The sequence below is a fragment of the Jaculus jaculus genome, chromosome 3, assembly GCF_020740685.1.
Source record: "Jaculus jaculus isolate mJacJac1 chromosome 3, mJacJac1.mat.Y.cur, whole genome shotgun sequence".
Classification (NCBI taxonomy): domain Eukaryota; kingdom Metazoa; phylum Chordata; class Mammalia; order Rodentia; family Dipodidae; genus Jaculus; species Jaculus jaculus.
Window position 1 is genome coordinate 51159406 of NC_059104.1, and position 26460 is coordinate 51185865.

Genomic DNA, 26460 nt, shown 5'->3' on the forward strand with positions numbered 1-26460 from the left:
TGATGGCAGAGGGCAAACAAAAGAGAGGGATAGTGTGATTAAAATACAAAGAGGGCTGGATAGGTTGCTCAGACGTTAAGGTGCTTGCCTGCAAAACCCAAGGTTCCTAGTTTGAACCCCCAGTAAAGCCAAATGTACAAAGTGGTGCATGCATTCAGAGTTCATTTGTTTCAGTGTCTAGAGGCCCTCGTGCACCCATGCTCTCTTTCTTTCTCCCTATCTGTCTGTTGCAGTCCGGTTCACATTGCTGGTAGAAATCACCCAAGCAAGAGCAGCTTTTGGGAAAAAGAGATTTATTTTGGCTTTCAGGCTCGAGGGGAAGCTCCATGATGGCAGGGAAAAACGATGGCATGAGCAGAGGGTGGACATCAACTCCTGGCCAACATAAGGTGGACCACAGCTCCCTCCAGGAGGCATTAATTCCCAAATCTCCATCAGCTGGGAACTTAGCATTCAGAACACCTAAGTTTATGGGGGACACCTGAATCAAACCACCACACTGCCTTTTTCTTTCCCTGAAATAAATAAAAAAATATTTTTAAATAAAGAAATATAAAAGGAAATAGTAGGAAAAAGAAGGGTTTCGGTGGAGGGGTCTGAGGTGAGAACAAAGGAGGGTGGTGGGAAGTGTTATATAAATCTTTCTAATAAAGTGGTTTATTTTAGTAAAAATAAATATATAGGATTTCATTGTATAATAAACCTCTATGTATCTCATTGTTTTCCTGACTGAAAGATAGTTTACTCATTTTTCTATATTCAAAGTATTCAGAGACTATCTTTTAAAGTATATCTGGGCTTCTTCAAGGAAGCATTTAGATATGGTGTGGGCACATTGGTACATAGATACAAACACCTTCACCTTTACTAGATTTGCCAAGTTGTCCAACATGACCATATTGGTTTGACACTTTTACTCTCAAGACCACATACCCCTATACCTTAGGTCAAGCCTGATGGCCCTGGATGTTGTAATATTTACCAGTTTACTGTGGGTAAATGGCAGCTTGGTTATGAATACTATTGTTTTCAACTGAGTGGAGATGACTCATTCCATCCCTTAACTTTCTGCTATGGTCCTTCACAGTGACTCCTCAAGAGGATGGCACTGGCAGTTGTCAGAATTGTGAGATTGAATAGACACGAAAAAAGCAAATTCCTGGATTGCCAGCCTTTCCCTCCCTCAACTCTGACTTACCTTGAATCCTAAGCATGGCACAAGGTTGTGTGTTTCGATAATCGCTGGTTCAGTGGAACGTAAGATCTTCTTGCTGGGTGACCAGAGTGAGATCTAAATAATGGATCCATAAAGTATACTTTTTTTTTTTTCAAGGTAGGGTCTCACTCTCATCCAGGGTGACCTGGAATTCACTATGTATTCTCAGAGTGGCCTTGAACTCACAGCCATCCTCCTACCTCTGCCTCCAAGTGCTGGCCATATGCCCAGCCATAAAGTGTTATTAAATGTGAAGCTTTTACAATGATATTTTCAGTAGTGCATCATGGATGCTATGATTTTCAATGAGAAAAATTTTTTTAGCATTTTATATAAAGTTGAATATCAATTATTAGTTCATACTTATTATTATTTTTTAAAGTATCTTTTCTGTGCCAAGGGCATGAGAACAAAATGAACAATTCTATATAAGGTCACTCATTTGACACTTACTTATTTAAATTATTTTTGTTCTTATTTCTATTTTTTGGTTTTTCAAGGTAGGGTCTCACTTTGGCCCAGGCTGACCTGGATTTCACTATGTAGTCTCAAGCTGGCCTCGAACTCACGGCAATCCTCTTTCCTATGCCCCCTGAATACTGGGATTAAAGGTGTGCGCCACCACGCCTGGCTTCACTTGACACTTATAATTGGGCTTAGTGTTTTCAGAAACTGGCCTGACATTCAAAGCCAGGTCACTTTGTTCTGTGGGATAGCATCTCACAGAACAACTAAACCAGACAAGGTCATTCTGTGACCATGATGAAATGAGGCAAAACAAGACCACTTAACTTTGTCTAAGCATAGGCAACAAAAGGCCAGTGTGGAAACATCAACATACCAATGCCCAGTACATTCATGGAAATCATTATGAACTAAGGTTAGTTTGGGGCTAAACTCTTGGAGTAGGCTGCAGCAGACACCACATAGAGTAGAGTCACTGATGCTTATTGCTCCATGTGAAGAACAAACTCTGAAATGGGCTTCTTTTCCCCAGAATCAGGAGAGTCAGAGCAACAAATCAAGATGGCTCAGTTTACCCAAGATAGCATGCTAAGAAAGTTCCTCTTGTTTTAACCCTTTAGGGAATGTAACCAGATTGCCTTCTACTTTGTTTTTGTTGTTGATTTTGTTTTCTTTAGCTTTAGGTCTTTCCTACTGCTGATGCCAAACTGTGTGCTCAGCTTATCAGAGCACCCATTGTGACTTCAGAATGAAGTGCCCTACTCTAGAATTTCAAAGTTAAGACATTTAGATACTAAAACTAATTTTGTCTTTCTTAAATTATTTATTTATTTATTTGAGAGCAATAGACAGAGAAAGAGGCAGATAGAGAGAAAGAGAGAGAATGGATGTGCCAGGGCCTCTAGCCACTGCAAATGAACTCCAGACGTGTGTGCCCCCTTGTGCATCTGGCTAAAGTGGGTCCTGGGTAATCGAGCCTCAAACCAGGGTCCTTAGGCTTCACATGCAAGCACTTAACCACTAAGCCATCTCTCCAGCCCTAATTTTGTCTTTTGATATCATGTTTTCCCTCTTTGATGAGTGATCTCCATCATTAAACTGTCCCTGCTTTCTGACAGCAACTAAGTCATAGCAGTCCTCCTCAATGTATTGTGGGCATCTTTTCCAACTCATTTAACAAACCCCCACAACTTTCAAGTGCTTTTACCCTCTCTCCAAAACATCCATAGTTCATATTAGCATATGTACACATCTTCTTCTGGAGACACACAAGGGTCACATTTGCACATGTACACACCCTCTTCCCAAGACAACCATGGTTCATATTCATGAAAACATCCTCTTCTGATACATATGTGGGTCACCTTAGCACATGTACACAACTTCTGTAATAAACCTAGCTTATTCCAACTATCAGTGTTTCTTCTAATGGTCCTTGGCTGGAGGACACTGATAGTTCTAAAAGCTTTATAGATACGTCTCAGTTGGGCATGAAATGCCTCTGTTACAGTTACCTTCTTGTTGCTGGGATAAAACATCTGACCAAAAGCAGCATATGAAAGGAAAATGTTTATTCTTGCTTACAGTATCGAGAGGAAGTTTCATCATAGCAGAGCAAGCATGGCAGAACAGTCAACTGAGCATCACATCCTGTCACATCAGTTGCTGCAAGAGTGAGCACACTAGCTGACAATAGGGCTGGACTAATAAACCTTGAGGTTTGCCCCCAGTGACATACCACTTCCTGCAAGCCTCCACTAGTTGAGGATTGAGTATGAGGCTTAATCATATGAGACTATCAGAGACATTTTACATCGAAACTACCACAATCTCTATTGGGATATTTGCAGATGGAGAAGCAAAGAAAGTTGAACATCATCTCCAATTTCATGTAGGCTAGTAAATGGCAAGAAAAGTTGCATCTTGGTCTGCCATGAAGACATAAGGAACTACTAGTTTCCCCTCTCTCCCCTTTCCCCTGCCCCTCTGGCCTTGCTGATCTTTTAGAAATTTCCCTGAGGACCAGGTGCTCTGTGAAGACAGAAAGCTGGTTGGGTGAACAATAATCACTAAAACAAGAGCAAGGGTTGGCAAGATTCCCAGTGCATAAAATGCTTGTGGTGCAAGTGTGAGTACCTGAGTTTAGATCTCCAGAATCCATGTAATGCTGGATGCTATTGTGCAAGCATTTGTAACCCAGTGCATCTACAGTGAGAATGAAAGTGAAGCCAGGAGAAACCTCTGGAAGCTTGAGGCCCAGCTAGCCTTGGAAATTCAGACATGAACAACAAGAGTCCCTGCTTCTAATAAGGTGGAAGGTGAGGACTGAAGCTGGATGTTGTCTTCTGATCTCCACATGTGCTGTGGCACGCAGTACATGCAAATATATGCACCCCCAAAAAAAACAATAACAAGAACAACACCTCTAAAATAAAAAACAAAATCAAAACCCCAAAAAGCTGTAGCTTGAAGACTTGGACCTGAGGCTCCTTTTTCTGAACTTTTGCACTAGTCTCCCTCGAGTACCTAAGTTGTTTCTTGTACCAAAATCAATACTTCATGTTTACCAGTCTTGGCTGACATCACCTCCATATAGTCAGAAAATCAATATCTTAAGGAAATAGTTCAAAGGAAAAGATGACTTTTAGAGGAGAAAAATCCCAGTGATGTATGAGAAAACCACATTAGCCTTGTATCTTGACCTTCTGTATACGCAACAAATGCTTCTACATGGCCTCATTTCAAGAACCTTTATTATATGCCCATAAAATTTCTTCAAATCCAAGCTCTTCACCTCAGCAATGCCTCTTATGTGTATGCCCTGCTACTCTTCTGCCTCGTGAAGAGTTCTATGCATCTATGTCCTTTGTAACTGTCCTGGCAGGAGCGAAGACACTCTAAAGTGAGACACTTGTGTCTGTCCCTTTGGCTATCAGACTATTGAAACAAAGGTCCCCAAGGCATTGGAATTTTCCTAGGAATTTCATTCATGGAGAAAGAAAAGGCTAGTCTGGTGCCAGCCAGAGGAGGGATTTGTCTCCTTGGGAGAGATTCCACACAGTTCTGACAATTTGTCATGACACCTTACAGGAGAGACTGGAGCGAAGTCAGTTATGGTAGGGAGCACACCTTGACCAGGATTACCTGGTTGTGCTTACCTTGTGCCCTCTCTGTAAGCCTGAACCTCATGTTAGTATTCTGAAGAAGAATTTGGGCAGAGGTCACTGGACCTTTTTGTTTGTCATGCTTTCCAATGTGGCCACCACCCTGAAAAAGTCTTCTTCTCTGCTTTTCACTGTTACTTGTGTCTTTAATTGGTACTTTTGGGATGGCTGGCTGAGCATAGCTTGTTAGGGCTGCCAGAGCCCAGCTTTTGACAACTCTCACAATACTGTCTTCTTACATCTGCTCTTGGAGATTTAATATGTCATGTTTGCAATGAACTTGTACAATAATTTCTATAACCTTAACATTACTTTGTTATTTGTACAAACATTTGTGAACCACATTAGACTGTGTGCTCCTTAGGGCATGGGCCAGTGAGGCTCTTTCTTATCTTCAGTCGACCTTTCTGCTGTTCCAGAGGGAGCACAGGACATTAGGCACTTTGTAGACCTCCTTAAAGTGTATTGAATTTTAAGGCTGATTGGTTCATTAGAACTTCCATGGTTGTAGATTTGGAATGCTGCAGATCCTGTGCCAAATTATCTTGGGTTGTCTTTTAACCCTTTTGACAGGCATTTATTGTCCATCTCTAAAAATACTCGTGACTATTATGTGACACCTTTTGGGCTGTATCAACTAGTTTCTATCAACCCAAACTAAGAATTTCATCAGATAGCACCTGAAATCCATAGTAGAGATAATTCCCTGCTTTGTTGTAACCTGCCTACCGTTTTCCCTCCCAGTGAATCTGAAAAGTGCCCAGATTGATGACTTTCTTTTGTGATGTCTTTACAATAACCATGAAGCTGTGACTAGTTAGAACATGTTATTGTGGTAACCTGGTTACCCATACTTGGCTGCAGTATAAAATTTTAATTTCTTTTGAAGTGAGAGCTGTGTTTCTAATTTTTTATATTATTTACTTGAGAGAGAAATAGAGACAGAAAGAGACAAGGCGGCAGATAGAGAATGGGCGCGCCAGGGCCTCTAGCCACTGTAAATGAAGTCCAAATGCTTGCGCCACCTTGTGCAGCTGGTTTACTCGGGTCCTGGGGAATCGAACCTGGGTCATTTGGCTTCGTAGACGGCGCCTTAACCGCTAGGCAATCTCTGGCCCAAGAGCTGTGTTTTTTTACATGGTCAACCAAAAACTCACTCTGGAACACCTTTATGACAGCTCGGGCCGGTTAAACACAGAGCTCCGAGCTGCTTTTCCCTGAGGAGGCTACCTCTCAAATTCTTCCAGGACTGGCAGGCAGGGCAGCAGCCGGCTGCAGGGGAGCGTGGCTCAGAGGGCACAGGGAGCGTCTCCCTGCGTCCCTGTTTTGGGAGAACACGTCCTCAAAGTCCAAACAAATTTCTGCAAGTGAACTTGCTCATTGGTTCCCACAAGTCTCAAAACCTCAGTCTGCCCCTTAAAGCTGAGCCGGGCGAATAGGCGGAGGGCAAGGAAGCGGGACGGACAGGCGCACCATCCAATCGAGCTTTGTCTCTCCCGGAAGGGGCGGTTCCGCGGCGCGGGATTGGCCGGCGGGCGGCCCAGCGGTGGCGGGAGATTTCGGATGTGTTGGCTGCGGCCCCGGCGGCAGCGGTTAGGTCAGCGGCGGGCCGAGGGAGTAGACTGCGGGCCGGGAAGGCTAGGCGGCCGCGGATCCGCCCGAGCACGCCAGCACGATGGAGCGGCCCCGGCGGCTGCAGCACGCGGTCCCCGGCGCGCTCTCATCCTCGCTTTCCGCGGGACGCGACGGCAGGGCGGCGCGCAGCAAGGGCCAGCAGCCCCCGCCGTCCGGGGAGCCCGGAGAGAAGCGCCCCAAGTTTGTAAGTGTGGCCGGGGCCGGGCGGGGCTGCGGCCGGGGGCCGGGTCCTGTCAGCTCGGCAGTCGCGGGCGCCGGGAGCTGCGGGTCTTCCCGGAGGACCTGACGGCGCCGGGAGCGATGCTGGGGCGGGCGCGCGCCCCGCGCTCTTCCCGGCGGCTGGGAAAGTGCCTGTGTACTGAGTCATTTAGGTGGATGCAGCCGTTTTCACGTGGAACCCCGCCCTCTCCCTTAGGGTAACAGTGCGAGACAGAATGTGTCCTTTTAGGGGATGGTGTTAGTTTTATTTTTTTTCTTTGAAGTTTTAATTCAGGAAGAACATTTTAAGGCAGATCGGCCTCCCCCCACCCCCCCGCCAAGTAGAAGCTCATTTGGAAACTTGGCGGGCCTTGTGGTGGTCACCGTTTAGTTCGGAAAAGAATCTTAAGTATTTGAAACTCGTTATGCTGGTTGGCTTTACTTTCTTCTACACTTGATGGTGTTAAGTGTCATGATTAGCACCTTGTAAGTTTTTTGTTTGGTTGCTTTTGGCATTAGTTCAACAGAATGGAAAAGAATATTGAGTGCTTCGTTTTACTTAAGAGTATGGGGTAACATTTTTAAAATTTTTATTTATTTATTTATTTGAGAGCGACAGACAGAGAAAGAGGCACCGGAGAGAATGGGCACGCCAGGGCCTCCAGCCACTGCAAACGAACTCCAGATGCGTGCGCCCCCTTGTGCATCTGGCTTATGTGGTTCTTGGGGAATCGAGCCTCGAACCGAACCGGGGTCCTTAGGCTTCGCAGGCAAATGCTTAGCCGCTAAGCCATCTTTCTAGCCCAAAGCATTTTTTTTTTTTTTGACTTTTCGAGGTAGGGTCTCACTCTGGCTCAGGCTGACCTGGAATTCACTATGTAGTCTCAGGGTGGCCTCGAACTCACGGCGATCCTTCTACCTCTGTCTCCCGAGTGCTGGGATTAAAGGCGTGCGCCACCACACCCGGCCCAAAGCATTTTTTTTTTAAAGTGATAGTGTAGTATTTTCCTTTTGTGGACAAGTAAAACAAGTTTGTGTCATAATTCACGAACTAAGGGTGTAATGGCTTGAGTCAGCTGTAAGCATAACATTTACTTAAAATAATAATTGAGGTCTAGGGAGATGGCTAGCCCAGCAAGCATGTCCACCTGAGGTCAGATTACCAGGACCTATGAAAAGACAGACTAGCAGGGGTCTGTGATCTTGGCACATCTGACAGCAAGATGGGAGGCTAAGATAGAATCCCCCAGGAACTCAAAGGACAGCAAGCCTGGTGAACTCAGTGGTACACCAGAAACCCTGCCTTGCTTGCAAGGTGGAAGGCGAGGACTGACACCCCTAATTGTCCTTTCACCTCCACATGTGTGCATGGCATGCAGGCATCCAGAGTTACACAAATGAACATACACACATGTATACACATTATATACACATATACAAACCAAAAGAAATGAGTAAAACTAGACTGTTGAAAACGAGGACCAATGGGAATTCATTATGTTGAATTAAGGACCAGCATAGCAAAGGGGGTCTGGGGGTATTGCTCAGTGTGTACTTGCCTTATAGGCGGGAAGACTTGGGTTTGCTCATCTGTACCATGTAAACATGCCTGGGATGGTGTCACTAAACCCAGTGCAAGGAGGTGGAGAATTCATGGAACTTGCTGGTGAACTACCTTGTCTCAAAAAGAGGTGAATTGTGCTCTTGAGGATAATACTAAGGTAGTCCTCTGTCCTCCACACCCACTGGTAGACATGTGCACCAGTAGGCATACAAGCATGCATACATATGCCCACTTCTCTCTTTCTCTCTGTCTGTAACACACGCGCACACACAATATCTTGTAGAAAGGTTGACACTTCATTCCTGTTGTCTGAACAGGTGAGAAGCATGAATAAGAGTTGGTTTGATTGTGAAAGATTCTGTCCTATATGAGGGGAATGGTGATGTTTCCTTTATAATTTAGTCTCTGGGTTAATAATCTCTGTGTGTTTTGTCTTGACTACCATGGTCCAGAATTCAGGTGGTATGATGTTCTGTGGTGCTTAGCAAGGCTTTCTTATAAATGGGACTTAAGTAAATAGCTTCATTGAAGGCTATGCTCGGTGATTCTGTTTTCCTTTGCTTAGGTAGGACATATTGACCTCAACACACCATTTATTAAAAGGCATGTAAGGATGCACTGGGATCTAAAAGACAGTACTTTGAAGCTCTAAGATAGATAAACATGCCTAAAAAGCTGAGCCTGTGGGTGGGCCTTGATTTGAATCATGACTTCAAAATCTATTTAGAAGTAATTTGGAATCTTGGTGATCTCTACAATTAGATTCATGCTTACATGGTAATTTGTATAAATATCTTCTAGTTTATTAATTTACTCATCAGCTATATGTACTTTGCTTTTTTACTCTTCTGAATATTTGACTATTAGCATTGTTTTATTTTGCTAAATTTCAGTTGATTGTTTTTCAGATCTGCCTGTACATTCTTTTCTTTCTTTCTTTTTTTTTTTTTCTTTTTTGAGATAGGGTCTCACTCTAGTACAGGCTGACCTGGAGTTCACTCTGTATTCTCAGGGTGGCCTTGAACTGTGATCCTCCTACCTCTCCCAAGTGCTGGGATTAAAGGCTGAACCACCATGCCCATCTGTCTGCTCATTCTTTTATTTTTTTTTATTTTTATTTTTTATTTTGAGGTAGGGTTTCACTCTAGCTCAGGCTGACCTGGGATTAACTATAATAAATGTAGTATCAGGGTGGCCTCGAACTCATGGCCATCCTCTTATCTCTGCCTCCCCGAGTGCTGGGATTAAAGACATGCGCCACCACGACTGGCTTCTGCTCATTCTTGATAGTCATTTGTTTCTCATTTCTTCAGAGGTCTCTGCTTGGCTGCTGTTCTCTAACAGTTGGATGTGTGCAGGCTCTGGCCCTTGTGCATTGGTTTGGCATGGCAGCTTACTCTTTCTTGCTGGTTGATCTAAGAAAGCTCATTGCTTTATCTTAATCTGTGAGATGCTTTTCTGTGGAGGCATTTTATCCTTTTCTACCAGGAGCTTGAGCCTACAACTGACCTGAGTCCATCATTCTGTTGAGCTGAGCTGGGATTTCTCAGAGAGACTGGAGTTCTAAGCTTTGTTTTACCTCTGATTCTGGCCTGAGGCTCTGTGTCCAAACTCAAAGCTGCCATCTGAGCAATCTTCAGCCTGCCCTCCTCGCACTGCCTTTGATGTCCTACATAAGTAACTTGTTTTGGGATGGGGCATGATCTTTGACTGTCATAAATCCTAGCAATGTATCAATTCAGTCGGCTTTACTACTGGATGTCAAATCAGTTCTTGTTTTTTTCTTCGTTGGGGTGAAGTGGTGTCAGCCTGATTTTTTTTTTTTAAGTTCACCCACTCATTTACTGTAATATAGGTTGTCATGTGACATGTTCATTACTGAGGTCACTTCTGCACAGCTGCAAGCTGATAGTTAAAGTGAAAGAGAAACTGGTCACTTTCCTCCTGTCTTAGTTGAAGAAAGCCTGACCTCTGGTGCCCACCACATCCTGTTTTTTTTTTTTTTTTTGAGTCCAGATAAAGCAGGTGAACAGATCCTAGTTTCCTACTGAGTGGAAAGCTGTTGGCTTTAACTCACTTATGAACTGGGTAAAAATATTTGTAGCATAGTCAATCCCCCATAGCTTAAGTGTAAAAGGTAGTCATTGGTCTGTTGGAACTGCATGATAGTTGGGTGGCACTATGTATCAAGTAACTGCTTTTTGGCTATTTGCAAACCAACCAACTTGTTTTAGTAGAAAATATATTAAGTATGCAGTGTAAGTGTATATTGAGATCTTGGGAATAGTTGCTAGGGTAAAGTACAAGTGAAGCAGGCTGAGAGTACAAGGCAGGGTCCTGGGTGGAGAGCTTATGAGAGAAAATTAACTAGAATGATTGGACATTAAACCTGCTCTAGGTCATGTGGGCAGTACTACCTGGGCCTGAGTCTTATTTCCTTTCTAGAACAGAACAGAAAAATTGCCCCATTTGTTACAAAAGCCTTGCAGTGGCATCTCCTTCCCACTGTTTTTAGCCACACACGATTCACCCAGTGGTCGTCACTGGGTCCAGACTGGTAGTAAGATGTTTGGCTTCTGGAAGAAGTCTCCATCTTTAGTGTTCTCATCAGTACCTAACAGGAGGCTTGTAAATTGGTAGTTCCAGTTGGCTGATCAATTCTTTTTATTTTCTCAATTTTTATTAACATTTTCCATGATTATAAAAAATATCCCATGGTAATACCCTCCCCCCCACTTCCCTCTTTAAAATTCCTTTCTCCATCATATCACCTCCCCATCTCAATCAGTCTCTCTTTTATTTTGATGTCATGATCGTTTCCTCCTCTTATGATGGTCTTGTGTAGGTAGTGTCAGGCATGGTGAAGTCATGGATATGCAGGCCATTTTGTGTCTGGAGGAGCATGTTGTAAGGAGTCTTACCCTTCCTTTGGCTCTTACATTCTTTCTGCCACCTCTTCCGCATTAGATCCTGAGCCTTGGACGGTGTGATTGAGATGTTACTCAGTACTCCAGTCACTTCTTTTCAGCACTGTGATACCTTTGGAGTCATCCCAAGGTCATTGCCATCTGAAAAGAAGAGATTCTCTACCCAAAGTGAGAGTAGCATTAATATAAGGGTATAAATATTAAGAGAAGTGCTTACTGGGAAGTTTGATAGGCATAGTATATACACTTATCTAGATATCAGTAGATGTTACACCCTAGAGCTCATGAATTCCCCTGTTTTAAGTTTTCACTATCAGGGATGTATGCCCCCGCCCCCCAATGGAGCGGGCCTCCAGTCCAACTGGAGGGCAGTTGGTTTCCACCATGACGGATGTGCTGCTATTGCACCCGTTGCCTCATTTGGCCTGGCTGGCCAATTATAAGGCTTGCAGTGTCCACTGTTGAGTATCTTCACTGGTGGTATCTCTTTCTCCCATTGAACTACATGTAGATTGGCTTCTTCCAGCTTTTTGTCAGCTGGTCTACATGGAGGAGGTTATCAGCTCAGTTCCAGCAGACTTTTCAGTGGCCTTGCAGCCCAAGTATGTGGAGTCTTCAGCAATATGATCAATTCTTGATTATAAATATCCTTTAAAAGTTTTTCTAGCCTATTGTGCAAATCTTATATATAACAATTTCCATTGAATAGATTATTATGGTGCGATTGTATCATTGTAGTTCCTTCCATTTTGGTTGTGAGATTATTTTCATAGTGTCTATTATATGAGTATGTCTACAATGTTTGGCCATTAGTAGTAGTCAGGTGACCTTTATAAATGGGGCAAGCACTAAGTACTTCATGTATAAATTTAATTGGACTATGGGGTAGGTAGTGTTAAAAGGAAAATTCCTTGGGCCAATTAATTTGGTAGAATTTATTTTAGCAACACAACAGAAATGACTGAACAGCTATGGGAATGGAAGGTGCTGAGAACTGTAAGCCACTTGATGGTGTGTTAACGGTGTTTATAGGAAAACAGCAGTGCGGCATACATAGAGCAGCTGAAGTGGCTGCAGCCTCATCAGTCATTTGGTTACAGCTCAACTAGATACTTGTTTTTACAATACACGCTCAATATACAATTAGCTGTCTTCCAGGCCACCTGTAACCAGCCAGACTCATTTACTATGATTAAACTGTATTGGTTTGGTTTGTTGGACTAAGAGCAGGCCTTAGTCCAAGGCTATGACTTCCACAAAATTTTATTAGTTGCCTTCATAATATGAGGCAAAGTACATTGTATAAAGATGCTTAAGGGTGCATAGCCTTGATCCAGTTTTTAGGGAAAAAAAAAGCTAGCTTTTTATTTTTTTGGTTTTTGAGGTAGGGTCTCACTTTGGCTCAGGCTGAGTTGGAATTAGCTATGTAGTCTCAGGGTGGCTTTGAACTCACAGCAATCCTCCTACCTCTGCCTCCTGAGTGCTGGGATTAAAGGTGTGCACTACAACGCCCGGCTGCTAACTTTTTTTATTACTAATGTTTTAGGCTAGCATACAGAAGTAGTGGGTTTCATCATGGCATCTTTATACATTTGTCCTTTTACTTTTATCTCAAATTATTTCTTTCCCACACTACCTTTTCCCACTTTCTCTCCCCACTTCTCTTGAATCTGTTTCTTCTCCCAGTTACAGTCCTCCCTTTTGCTTTACCCTTTCTAGTTATTTCAGTGTATATCCTTATAAGTGTTTCTCAGCATAAAACAGAAGAATTTTTGGGCTGGTGAGAAGGCTTAGCGGTTAAGGAGCTTGCCTGCCAAACCACAGGACCCAGGTTTGATTTCCCCAGGACCCACGACCAGTTGCACAGGGTGGCACATGCATCTGGAGTTCATTTACAATGGCTGGAAGCCCTGGTGTGCCTTATTTCTCTCTGTGCCTCTTTCTCTCTCAAATAAGTAAAAATAAAGTAATAAACAGCAATTTAAAAATTTTTTTACTTTTATTTGTGGCATTGGGGCTTGGAACCTAGGAACTTTTATATACTAGGCAAGCATTTTACCACTGGACTTCCAGAACACCTATTATGAACCTTATTTTGTGTGTGTGGGTCATTAAATAAGTTTTTGTGTGTATGGTTTGAGCACATGTGTGTATTTTCATAGGAGTGTGTGCAGATGTGCATACAAGTATGTATATGTTCACATGTGTGCATATGTGCATATAAGTGTGCGCATGTTTGTGTTTGTGCACAGATGTACAGACAGGTGTGTGCATGTTCACATGTTTGTATGGACAGGTGTGCATACAAGTGTGTTCATGTGGAGGCCAGAGATTTACATTGGTTGTCTTACTTGGTTGCTGTTCATTTTATTTGTTGAGATAGGATCTCTCACTTGAACCCACGGTTAACTAACTTGACTATTCTAGCCAGCCATCTTGCCCCCAAGAGATCCCCTATCTCTACTTTATGAGCACTGGGGTTATAGGCAGGCCACCATGCCCATCCCATGTTTTCTAGGTTGTTGGGGATCTGAACTCAGGTCTTCATCTTTTTGCAGCAAGCATTTTACTGACTAAGCCATTTTCTCAGTCCATAAATTGAGTTTTTAATTAACATGTAAAGTAATAGGTTTTTAAATTGACATCATGTCTTTCTCATGGCTTTTGGGAGTTTCCTTTTCTTATCTATGAACCACTAGCAATAATTAGTATTTTTTTTACTTTATTTTTATTTATTTGAGAGACAGAGAGAGAGGGAGGCAGAGAGAGAGTGGGCATGCCAGGGTCTCCAGCCACTGCAAATGAACTTCAGATGCATGCGCCCTCTTGTGCATCTGGCTAACATGGGTCCTGGGGAATCGAACCAGTGTCCTTTGACTTTGCAGGCAAATGCCTTAACTGCTAAGTCATTACTCCAGCCCCATTAGTAATTAAAAAATATATTTATTTGTTTGTGAGGGGAGAGAGTATGAATGAATATGGATCTGTGTGGATGAATGGGTGTGCCAGGGCCTCTTACAACTGCAGACCAACTCCATATGCATGTGCCAGTTTGTGCGTCTGGCTTTATGTGGGTACTGGAGACTTGAACCTGGACAGATAGGTTTTGCAAACAAGTGCCTTTAACTGTTGAGCCATCTTCCCAGCCCAGTAATGTTTTTAATGAATAGACCCTTAAGTGTTTTCCTGGTTGTAGGCATGTTGTGAGGTGGGGAAGAGGTAGGAAGTTGGAAGATTTCTGTTTATTAAAGTGAGAACTTAGGAAGAGTTGTAATCAGGCTAGGTGTGGCATTTTGCCTAGGTGCTCAGGATCTGAATTCAAGTCCTCATGCTTGCATGATGGGCATTTCACCCATTTTGTTATCTCCCCAGCTCCCATCTTTTCTTTCTTTTCTATCCTTCCACGACCTCCCCTCTGAAAAAAAGAAACCACCACCACCACCACTGCCAAAACCAAAATAAAAGCCTTTTTTCTTTAATTTTACAAATAGCTAAACTGTGAGTCAGAGGTTGATTGAGTAGGCCAAGCTTATTTACATCCATAATGAGTCCAACCTTAGCCCTTAAGTCATCACTTTTTGTTGTTTCAATGTATGATTTATCAAGAAAACTACATTTTAAGTGGCTTTATATGGGGTATATTTAGTGCTGAAAGGATATGATATGTGGTATTTAGTATTTGTGGACCACATTGGATCTTTCTTTGAGGGTAAGGATGGGTGGGTATAAGGATGATTGTCTCAGATTTAGAGCAAGGCTTAATTGCTTTTTCAAAGACTCGTGTCTTTAATTATGAAGCAGGCAAACTGACACACATTTATTACACTGTGAAACCTTGCATCTCATCGACTCTATCTTGTAGCAATAGCTTCTGAACAGATGTTACCTGAAACACCTTTGTGCAGTTGGTGGAATGCTAAAATTTGTCATGCTTTTATTATTGTTGTCTTGAATTAACTCTACTTTATGGCATAACTTTATTGCTGTGTCCTAGAATCTTTATATATTTATTGCCTTATAAATTGGATTTAAAATTGGCTTTTTATGTGGAATGTAAATTAACATGTATATAACTTGTTTATGCTTGCAGAATAATACCAGAAAACATCCTGCTACGTCTCACGCTAATGTAATTGTCTTTAACTCAGCACATAGTATCTTCTAAACCAGTAGTCAAGTGAATGCTAAGGCATGTGCTTACCTTCACACTTCTGCTTGTTTATCCCAGAAACTAATTTGACTTTTAGATCTATAAAATATAGATTAAGCATAACCTTTTACTCCATGGGATATTAAAGATCAAAGCATGAGCTTTCTTTGAACAGGATCTACAAAGGTAGCTGTTTTCTCAGTAGCAGCAGGGAGGCATTGAAACACCTGAACATGGGGTGTAATTTTTCTCAAATAGCAAATCAAATGGTCATTATTAACTTATGGGAGAATTTAAGAGATTAATATGTTAAGCTTTATTGTTGAAACCTCCAAGATACTGGCCACTTGGCACAAAAGCATTTCTCTTGTTAAAATTTTTTTAAAAATTTATTTATTTAAGAGCAACTGACAGAGAGAGAAAGAGACAGATAGATAGATATACAGAGAATAGGCACGCCAGGGCCTCTAGCCACTGCAAAGGAACTCCAGACGCGTGTGCCCCCTTGTGCATCTGGCTAACGTGGGTCAAGGGGAATCGAGCCTCAAACTGAGGTCCTTAGGCTTCACAGGCAAATGCTTAACCGCTAAGACATCTCTCCAGCTCTCTTTTTTTTTAAATTTTATTCTTTTTTTTTTTTAAATTTAATTTATTTGAGAGAGAAACAGAGAGAGAGAGAGAAATGATTTTATGTCAGGACCTCCAGCCACTGCAAACAAACTCCAGATGCTTGTGCCACCTTGTGCATCTGGCTTACATGGGTCCTGGGGAATTGAACCGAGGTCCTCTGGCTTTGCAGGCAAGCGCCTTAACTGCTAAGCCATCTCTCCAGCCCTAAATTTTATTCTTTTTTTCACAACCATTCTTTATAACAATATCGTTTGTTTCTGGAGGATAGGCTTTATGCATGACATCGTTAGGCAGTGATTTCTGTCACTTGAGGGTTACATCCCCGTTGGGGCCACTTACTAGCTATGTGAACTTGAACAAAAATTTAATTTCTCTGTACCTTTCTTTCCTTGTGTGTAATGTGGGGTGATGGTACATCCAGCTCACTTTTACCTTTGCATAGACATTTGCCATTTGTAGGGTTGCTGTTTTTTTTTTTTTTTTTTGTGTGTGTTTGTGATTGCCATTAGTAGTAATGATAGTTGTATATTTTTTTGTGAATCCTATGCAATTAGGGTCAATACTGAATATTTATCCTAAAAATTTTTATTGAGCCAGGCTTGCTCCTCATGAGGTAAAGGGGGCAGAGGCAGTCTGCTCTCTGCATTGAGTTCTCATGGGGTAGAGGAGGCAGAGGCAGTCTGTTTTCTGCGTTGAACCAGGCTTCTTCCTCGTGTGTAGAGGAGGCAGAGGCAGTCTGCTCTCTGCATCGAGCCAGGCTTGCTCCTCATGGGGTAGAGGGGGCAGAGGCAGTCTGCTCTCTGCATTGAGTTCTCATGGGGTAGAGGAGGCAGAAGCAGTCTGTTCTCTGCGTTGAACCAGGCTTCTTCCTCATGTGTAGAGGAGGCAGAGGCAGTCTGCTCTCTGCATTGAGCCAGGCTTGCTCCTCATGGGGTAGAAGGGGCAGAGGCAGTCTGTTCTTGGCATGCCAAGTGATGTTTATGTCCATGCAGATTTCTGACCTGATTGCTAAATCGTCCATGCAAGTTTCTTAAGCTTTGTAAGGGGCACATTGTTTATTTTTTAAAGTGAGGTATGTCACTATGAAACTAGCATGCAAATAAAACTTTAAAAAAGAAGCCTAAAAGGAAACAACTACCAACAGAGAAAACCAAAAAAAAAAAAAACAAAAAAAACAACTTCTTGTAATACTCTAGAATGATATAAAAATAGTGTTCCTAATATATGTGGAGATATAAAGCTAAATAAAACTTTTCATACTTATGTCTTTCATAACTATAAAACTGAAACTGATTTACATATAAAATCCAAAACAAAGCTATAAAACTAATAAAGTTTATATTAACAGTGCCATTTATTTAATGTGATTGATGATGTTTTGCTGAAACTGAGTCACCATTCCTGGATTTAATAATTGGGAAATGTGTGTCTGTTTAGCTCTTCCTTTCTGTCAGCTTGGTTGTGAGTGGTAATGGAATCTTGGCGGCTGACAAAGGAAGTGTGGAATGTTTCTAAGACTCATCCACAGGCTGCTTCTACTACCACCTTGCTTCCACCCCATCATAGGATTTTGACCAAGACTGCAGTTAAAGTAGTTTAGCAACCTGTATATAAAAAGAAAACAGTTATATGTAAACTTAAATTTTTTTTATTGAGAACTTTATTATATTAACATATTGCAAATTGTTACTGGGTTATATATAAGCTAAATTAACAGCCTCTATATTAATTTTGGTCTTGAAATTTAAGTTTGTATAGCTGTGGGTCTGATCTCTGAATAGTGAACATTTGGGAAACATAATAGACCTCTGAGGTTGAATTCTTCCTCAGGGTGCTGACCTTCACTGGTAGTAAATACAAAAGCAAGTGTAGTTGCTGCTGAGAACACCCTAACAGAGTGAGATATTCACACTGTCTAGTCAAGTGTTTGCCTCACAAGCACGTGGTGGTGTGTTTGCAGTCCCGGTGCTTAGGAGGCTTGTGGACAGTGTGTGTAATCTAATTAATTGGCTCCAGGCCCATGAGAAGTCCCGTTTCGCAAAAGAATGCTCCTGAGGTTGATACCTGAGATAGTGCTCCAGATTCCACACTCATTTTCACCTGGACATGACTTAAGGAGGTAGAGAACTTGAGCCAAGCAAAGATTTTCCATCTTTGTTCTTTGTCAAGAGATTAGGTAAAAGGGATATCAGTATTTATCATTAGTGAAGAATGTAGTGAGCTTCAAAAGGTTATTTCTAGCAGTTTTCTTTGGTAAAATAGAAATGTGAAATCTTAGGCATTTATCATAAACATTTTGTCACTGATAAGCTTTAAGAATCAAACTTGGGTTGGAGAGATGGGTTAGCTGTTAAGGCATTTGCCTGCAAAGCGTAAGGACCCAGGTTCAGTTCCCCAGTACCCATGTGAAGCCAGATGCACAAAGTGGTGCATGAGTCTGGAGTGTTTGCAGTAGCTAGGAGGCCCTAGTTCACCCTATTTTCTCTCTCTTTCTTTTTCCCTCTAATAAATGAAAACTTTTAATAAAAAGAATGAAACTTAATGAATTTGATTGAAATACCCTTTTTTCCTTTGCCTGTATCTGTCACCTTGTATTCTTTACTGTCTGTTACTTTGAGCTAAAGGTATCTTTCTTTTCAAGTTAATTTCTTTTCTCTAAAGGTGATGATATTCCCAAAGTGAATGATGTCAACACTTCTTTTTCCACCTTTGCGTATCATGGTACATCTTAAATGCTGGAAAGGAGGGAGGACTAGGGTTTAATGTGTCAAATAAAGCCATTTGTGTGCCGAGGATCTTGGGATGTGTCTATGTAGTTGAGGTCCAAGTCAGATCTTGCTAAATTAAAGAAGGGCTAAATGCCTGTTCAGAGGACCACTGCTTTCTCCAAGGAGCTATGGTGTAGAATTTCTCGAAATTCTCAGTAAAGCACCAGGATTAATTGTGAAATTCATAACCCTGAATTTGAGTCAGCTTTTTTTTCTTGTTGTTTGAGATGGTCTCATGTAGCTAAGACTGGCCTTGATTGAGTGCTAGCATTAAAAGTGCATGCTACCATGTCTAGCTGTATTTGACTAATTTTATCGTGATATAAATATTTCCTCTGGATATGCTGGTGTTTAGACCTTGTGGTAGTTTGAATAGATAGCCCCCAATATAGTCAGTGTTTTTTCAGTTTGTAGTTTGCATGTGCAGCTACCTGGTTGGAGGAGTCACTGGGTGGATTTTAGGGTCCAGCCTTAAGGTGTGGTGGTAGGTTTGAAGTCCTCCTGGGGTTCCTTAATTGTGCTGTGCTGTGTAACTTTTGAGCTTGGGGCTTCTCTCTCTCTGCTTGGTCCTGTAAGAGCAGACCAGCTTCTTGTGCCATTATGGAACTTTCCCCGGATCTGTAAGCGTCAATAAATCCATTCCTTCGTAACTGTGCCTGGTCTGGAAGTTCCTTTCAGCAAACTTAAAGCTCTCTGCTACAGACCTTAATTGTTACATTTTTCCCAAGGGTAGGCGATTTGTGTCCTAAAAACGAAGCCTAGTACCATTCAGGTTTTAAATAGAAGATTTTTTTCACATTGGTGACATTAATTATGGACATCAGAGTTAAACTGTTTTTGTTTATTGAAACCTTGGATAGAATTCAATTCACAATGACAATTACAATTCATTTTTAATGAATAATTTGACAGCCTGAGAAATGAACATGAAAAATGGAGTACATGTAATCTGCATTCAGAAATCCATTGTGACAGTTTCATTTCTTTATAAAAGGTGATTGTCTCCACTAAAGCCATATTCTAGCTTCATTCAGCCTGTCTCCTGAAGGGACTTTGCTTTCATTGATATGCTGTCTTCCTTTAGTTGTTTTATGTTTAAGCCTCTGGATGTCACTTTTCTATGGTGCCTAGTATAGACTTGTAGAACTCTAAATGCTTGGCTAATTGGAAATCTATGCCAAATTACTCTTGTAATCTTATACCACTTGCTTAGTTAATTTATTCATTATTAATTTAAGTTATTGATACATCCCAAATGTCTGTTTCTTTAATTTTTACACATTCAATTAATTTATTTAAAGACATTGTCTTCTCATGTAGCCCTGACTTGCTCTGTAGATGAGGATACCTTTGAACTTTTGAGCCTTCTGCTTCCACCTTCCTAGTGCCTAGATTACAGAATATGTTCTGGTGTTTGATCTTATGCAGTCTTGGGCTTTGTGCATGCTTTAGGAAAGCACTCCGCCAGAAGATCTATCTCCAATCCTTGCATTTCTTTCTGTGAGAATTCCAGTGGTTATGGGCAAAGGCATGTGAGGACTACCAAAGCATTTTATTAATTGGTTATTGGAGATGTGGGCCTGGCAATTTGGCTTGAGAGTCCCAGTCTTTATTACTATAGTAAAAAGGGCTTTGGCTGGGTTCATAATCTCTGTTTCAGATTTCCTATCTGTAAGAGAAATCAGTTATCTATGTTTCTAGTTTGTTGTGAGGATTACTTGGACTAATGCACATTACAGTGTGTTAGACATAGTGCTTGCCAGTTCATTATGGCAGCTTTTACTACTTTTTTCTTAGTGTTAATGTTCCAGGTTGGCCATCTTGAAGGGAATGTGACAGGAGTTCTGTTACTGACATCACTTTGACCTGTTTTCCCCTTCATGCTTCCTCCTCCCTCTCTCTCATTATAATTTTACTTCCTCCTAGGCACAGGATTGTGTCCACTTCCTGACTTCATACATTAAGAGGTTTGGTCCCTGAACATATTTATTTCCCTTCTTTTTAATCTCAACTTCCAGCTTCTGATCTTGCTTCTTTCTTTCTCCATCCCTTTCCACTGTGGACATTTGCCTCACTATAGCCACACTCCACAAAGGTAATGGTGGAGCTCCTTTTGCTCCAGATACCTCACTTGCTCCAGCCTCATATATGATACAATATAAAAATAAAATGACCTTTGGTCTCCTTGTTCACTTGCCTCAGATCTCTAGGCTTGAGACAACCTGGCAGCTGTCTTTGCTGAACCTGGTTGTGTCCTGATAGAAACCCTCTCAGATATGTGAACTGGTGCCCTTGTATTAGCAGCCCTGAATCTGCAGCCTCATAGTCATCAACACATTGGCTGTGTCAAGCAGCACTTATCAGGGCTAGGCCCTGTTTAGTCATAGACTCCTCACACAGACTTTGAAGCAGAGACTCTTACCCATTGTGGAACTGAAGGAAGCTTGGGAACTTTCCTGAGGTGCCTAGCAGAGAATATTGTTTGATCGGCATGATTGCAGGCATTATGGCTCCAGAAATTCTGACTTAGCTGTCTCTGGTCACTTCCGTCTTTTCTATTTTTTTTTTTTTTAGCATTTATGTTAAACACAAGTTGCCTTCTTTGCCTCACTAATAGATCTGATTCATTTGTGTTATACTTTAAAAAATTAATCATTCATTTATTTATTTGAGAGAAAGAGACAGATAGAAAGAGAGCATATGGGTGCATCAGGGCCTCTAGCCATTGCAAACAAACTCCAGATGCATGCGCCACCTTGTTCATCTGGCTTACATGAATACTGGGGAATTGAGCCTGGGTCCTTAGGTTTTGCAGGCAAGCTTCTTAACCACTAAGCCATCTCTCCAACCTGTATATTTAAAAAAACAATAATTAAAAAAGCAATGTGTACATTTCTTTACAAAAATCTCCAATAGTATGAGATCACCAAATGAAATTAAGCTTTCCTTCCATTCTCGGAACCCCTTCCCCCCCAGCAAGGAAATGATCTCTCTTCTCTTCCTTTCCCCTTTCCCCTTTCCTTTCCTTTGTAACATTACTGTTTTAAGTGCTTTCTTTTTGATCTTTTCCTTTATATCACTTACAGCATGAGCTCATCCACTTCTCTAGCTTTTACTAGGTCCTTGGTCAGTGCTGTCCCAGAGAACATTCTGAGACAATGAGGCTATCCTGCTTCTTTGCTTGGTAGTTTGATTTGGTAGTCATTTGCTTACTATAACTTTTGAGCACTTGAAATGTACTTAGTACTACCAAGCAGCTGAGTTTTTAATTTGAAGTAATTTAAATTATGTTTAAGTAGCCAGTTTGGCTAGTGGCTGACAATATTGAACAGCTTAAATCTAGAAGCTGATGACTTCTTAAACTCTGTCCTTCTCCCAGGGCTCTTTAGGTTTCTGCCCAATTTATTCAGCTTACTTTCCATGAATGGTCCAGAGGTGACTAACCATACTTGGACTCATTACTTTGTTCCTCACAAGCTTCTTTCTGTGTGTTCTTGAGTATATGCCTTTGAAATTATTTTTGACTAATTGATTTTTATCTCACATGTCATGTTACTCTGCACATTGATTATATATTCTAGATATACACAGCTCTCCTCTGTCCTCACTGACTTCCCCTGACTTCACTCATGTTCTGTTTCTGCAGGGTGGATACTCCATAGCATCCTGCCTTCCTTGACTGTCATTCTTGGGTCTGTATTGTTTCATCTACCACATTGCTGTCACTGTAGTTTCCTGGGGGAACACATATGTAATTAGGAAACCTGTGTAAAACTTGAGTTTTTCCCTCCACCAGTTACAGTTTAAAGGTCAAGGAGCCTTTAATTGTCTTGCCCTATACTATGTTTCTACCTATAATCTAAGTCTTCTTTCGTACAAATTCCTAGCTTGTCTTGGAATGATTGCCAGCCTTTTCAAGTTCGACCTGCTTCTGGAAAACATCCCTCCACTGTTGAACCTGGTGCATTCTGAGTGGCTTTTTACCAGGAGCTGTTGACTCACTCACCTTTGTACCTCAGAGTCTGCCACTCCTATTGGCCCTAGAATGGCAGATGTGCAGGGAGAGAAGGACATTGTCCTTATTTGTGTCTAGTTTCAAACAGGTACCAAATAGGATATTAAATAAATTTACCTTTTTGGTGCCCATCTCATATGTTTAAGAAGCTTGTTCTTTAGTCTTCTCAAACAAGGCTCATTGCCCAATGATTTTGTTTTTTCTTTGCAAGTAAAGATCCCAGGCTGAGACTTTAGGCTGTCTCCCTCCCTCTCTTCTTCTCTCTCTCTGTTGCTCTCTCCCTTTCCCTTCCCTCTTCTCTTTTCCTATCTTGGGGATCAAATGTAGGGCCTTGCCCATGCTGGGTGGCTGCTTTGCTACTGCGTTTCATCACTAATCAGACAGCCTTTCAGTGATACGACAGTTCTGAATGGTAACGTGTGCATCTTATCTTGGCAAGGACAATGTGCCTTCATAGTCTTAGCACTACAACCTGGGATGGGTTTATGACTACAATATCACCAGTAGTGATCAAAACAGGCATGGAGAGTTACCTATATATACTTGCAAGATCTGTAGTCTTGAGTAATTTGTATTAGGTATTGTGACCATTGACCCCTTCCATGCCTGTGGGTAGAAGCTGCTGACATCCTCACATACGTATTGACTGGTCTTAGTGCTTCAGAAGCCCTATACAGATATGCTTGGGTTATTGCTAGCGTCATTGCTGACGTCTTCTTTGTCATTCTGTAAAGACTGCCAAGGACAGGGCTGGAGAGATGGCTTAGCGGTTAAGCGCTTGCCTGTGAAGCCTAAGGACCCCGGTTCGAGGCTCGGTTCCCCAGGTCCCATGTTATCCAGATGCACAAGGGGGCGCACGCGTCTGGAGTTCGTTTGCAGAGGCTGGAGGCCCTGGTGCGCCCATTCTCTCTGTCTCCCTCTATCTGTCTTTCCCTCTGTGTTTGTTGCTCTCAAATAAATAAATAAATAAAATTATAAAAAAAAAAGACTGCCAAGGACAGTTGACTATGGAAGTAGGAGTGTTCATGACCATGCCTGTAACAGAAATGTTAAATGTTGAAATCTCATTATGTCACCACTTCACACAGTACAAGTTCCCTACAGTTAGGACTGCTTTGTATCCAATCCCACTTGAGGGTTTAATCTTCAAGTTTTCGTAATTCATTTAAATGCTTGATAAGAGAACAATGGAAAGCATTAAGGTGAGGAACCCATTATTTTATTTTATTTTTTGTTTTTTCGAGGTAGGGTCTCATTCTAGCCCAGGCTGACCTGGAATTCACTATGTAGTCTCAGGGTGGCCTTGAATTCATGATGATCCTCCTACCTTTGCCTCCTGAGTGCTGGGTAGGCGTCTGGCACCATGCTTGGCAAGAACCCATTATTTCAGCCCTGTCTGCACAGTTACTAATGCTTTATTTTTTAAGTTACCACCCCCACCCAAGGAAAATAAATTACCTAGATTCTGTTTCCTTCTTTCCTTTCTTTCTTTCTTTTGGCTACATGTGATGGCACATGCCTTTATTAGAGAGAGAGAGAGAGAACTGCCATCAAATCTTGTGGGTGTGTGTGACCTTGCGAGCTTGTCTTGTGCATCTTATGCGGGATTTGCAGAATTGAACATGGGTCCTTAAGGCTTTGGAGGCATGTACCTTAACCACTAAGCTGTCTTTCCAACCCAAAATAGATTTCTTATATCACTATAGCACTTACTGATCTTAAACTCTTTCAGGGAAGGTTCTGTATCTTATAGGTCTTCATGTTCCAGGCCCCACAATATGATTTGGTAGCTTAGATGCCCACAGATTTTATTCTGTTTGATGAATTTTTCTGGAAATGCATGTAAGAGATAGAATTGTGCCTTTTCTCCCTCTCCCCCTTTTAGATGCTAACTTTGCATATATGTAATTTTCTTTTTTTAAAAAAATTTCTATATATTTATTTGACGGGGGGGGGAGGGAGAGGGAGAAAGAATAGGCTCACCAGGGCCTCCAGTCACTTCAAATGAACTCCAGATGTGTGTGCCCCTTGTGCATCTGGCTAGCATGGTTCCTGGGGAATTGAACCTGGATCATTGGCTTTGTAGGCACATGCTTTAACCGCTAAGCCATTTCCCCAGCCCTGTAATTTATTTTTTGATTTGGTTTAAGTGATAGAAAAATTTACAGGGTAGTAATAAAAAGTATTGATCAAATTATTCATGGATCCTTCTCATAGTTTCACTTTCTTGATTTCACATAATTGATGGTTTAAAATCAATTTTAATTGCTGTTGAGGCATTTAAAAATTTGAATATCATATTGGAATGTGGATATTTGTTTGGTTTGTGCTTTAGTCTGAGTTGAGAGGTCTCTGGTATGCAATAAAATAAGTATATTTATAGATAAATAAACATTTATATGGTGTGTGTGTGTGTGTGCATGTAACATATATGAGAAATAAAGAACCTCAACTATTCATTATGTTTCTTTTATACACTGCAGAGAACAACTTCAAAAATCAGTTCTTAGCAAAATGTGTTATCAGTTAGTCATCCCTTTCCCTTTAGTCCTTTTGTTTGGTATTCAACATCACTACTATTTAATATCCATCCATTTGGAATTGTGCTCATTTTATTCAGATTTTTTTTTTTTTTTGCCATTTAAATAACTCAGAAGCAGACTCATTTTCACTGTCTTCCTGTAGGGTTTGATAGCCATGGCTGTCCTCTCATTGCAGTAGGGACAGAGGGAAGGGGGATGTGCCTAGATTCTGATTTATAGTAACCATGGTTGAATCCCAGTCTGGCACATCTCCAGCTCTGCCAGGTTACTTCTGTGCCACTCAACTTTCTGATTGCTATGATAAGGTTAATAACTGGCTTGTAATTGTGCTAAGTGCTCAGTGAGGTTGTGGTAATGACAGTACGGTGGGTACATCGCATGGGTACCTAAGGATGGGTACCATTTTACATTCCTGGTTTCTGTCTTAGTCTTGGTCCATTTGACTTGAAGGATCAGTTCACTGTTAAGCTTAAAAAAGCTGTCATTGCTTAGGTCTTCACACAGGCAAGCCTCACAGTTCCAAGAGTGCACATATGCCCTCTGCTCATGAAAGAGCAAACTCTGATTTCCTTTGCAGATTCCCAGAAGAGTTGAATAGTCCCTGCTTTGATTTCTGTTCTGCCTTTTGTTCAGCTGTGGCAGTCAGGATTGCTGGGCCCTCCTCTATGATGAGCATTATCAGGGAAGGGCTGGTTTGCACAGTGCAGATCAACCAGCTGGTGTCCGCTATCTGTATATTTGTGAATTTGTGTAGCTTCCTTGATGGCAGTCTTCCCCCCTCCCCCAAGGTAGGGTCTCACTGTAGCTCAGGCTGACCTGGAATTCACTAAGTAGTCTCAGGATGGCCTCGAACTCACAGTGATCCCCTACTTCTGTCTCCCAAGTGCTGCGATTAAAGGCTTGCTCCACCACACCCGGCTCTTTATGGTTGTCTTGGTACTGGAAGACTCCCCTTAAAATAGTTTGACTAAGTGTGTGGACTCTAATCTCACTGTGAGATTTTTATCTGGGTTCTGGGTTTGAGCCCAGGTCTTTATGCTTGCAAGGTATTGTATTACTTTTTCTTTTTTTAAAAAATACTTTATTTTTATTTACTTATTTATTTGAGAGAGATACAGAAATAGGCAGAGAGAGAGAGAGAGAGAGAGAGAGAGAGAGAGAGAGAGAGAGGGAGGGAGGGAGGGA

General features: G+C 41.6%; 1 protein-coding gene across 3 annotated transcripts in view; it reads left to right on the forward strand.

The window, feature by feature from the left end:
- The first annotated feature begins 6474 nt into the window (after positions 1 to 6474).
- Positions 6475 to 26460, forward strand: part of Diaph3 (diaphanous related formin 3) — a 530142-nt gene continuing 510156 nt past the window's right edge. For 2 of the 3 annotated variants that reach the window (XM_004651009.2, XM_045145418.1), the window contains exon 1: positions 6477 to 6664. In XM_004651009.2, the coding sequence (XP_004651066.2) occupies positions 6521 to 6664 (144 nt within the window). In that variant the 5' untranslated portion in view covers positions 6477 to 6520. Of the gene's footprint in view, positions 6665 to 26460 lie in introns of all 3 variants that reach the window. The other variant, XM_045145419.1, reaches the window with a different exon arrangement.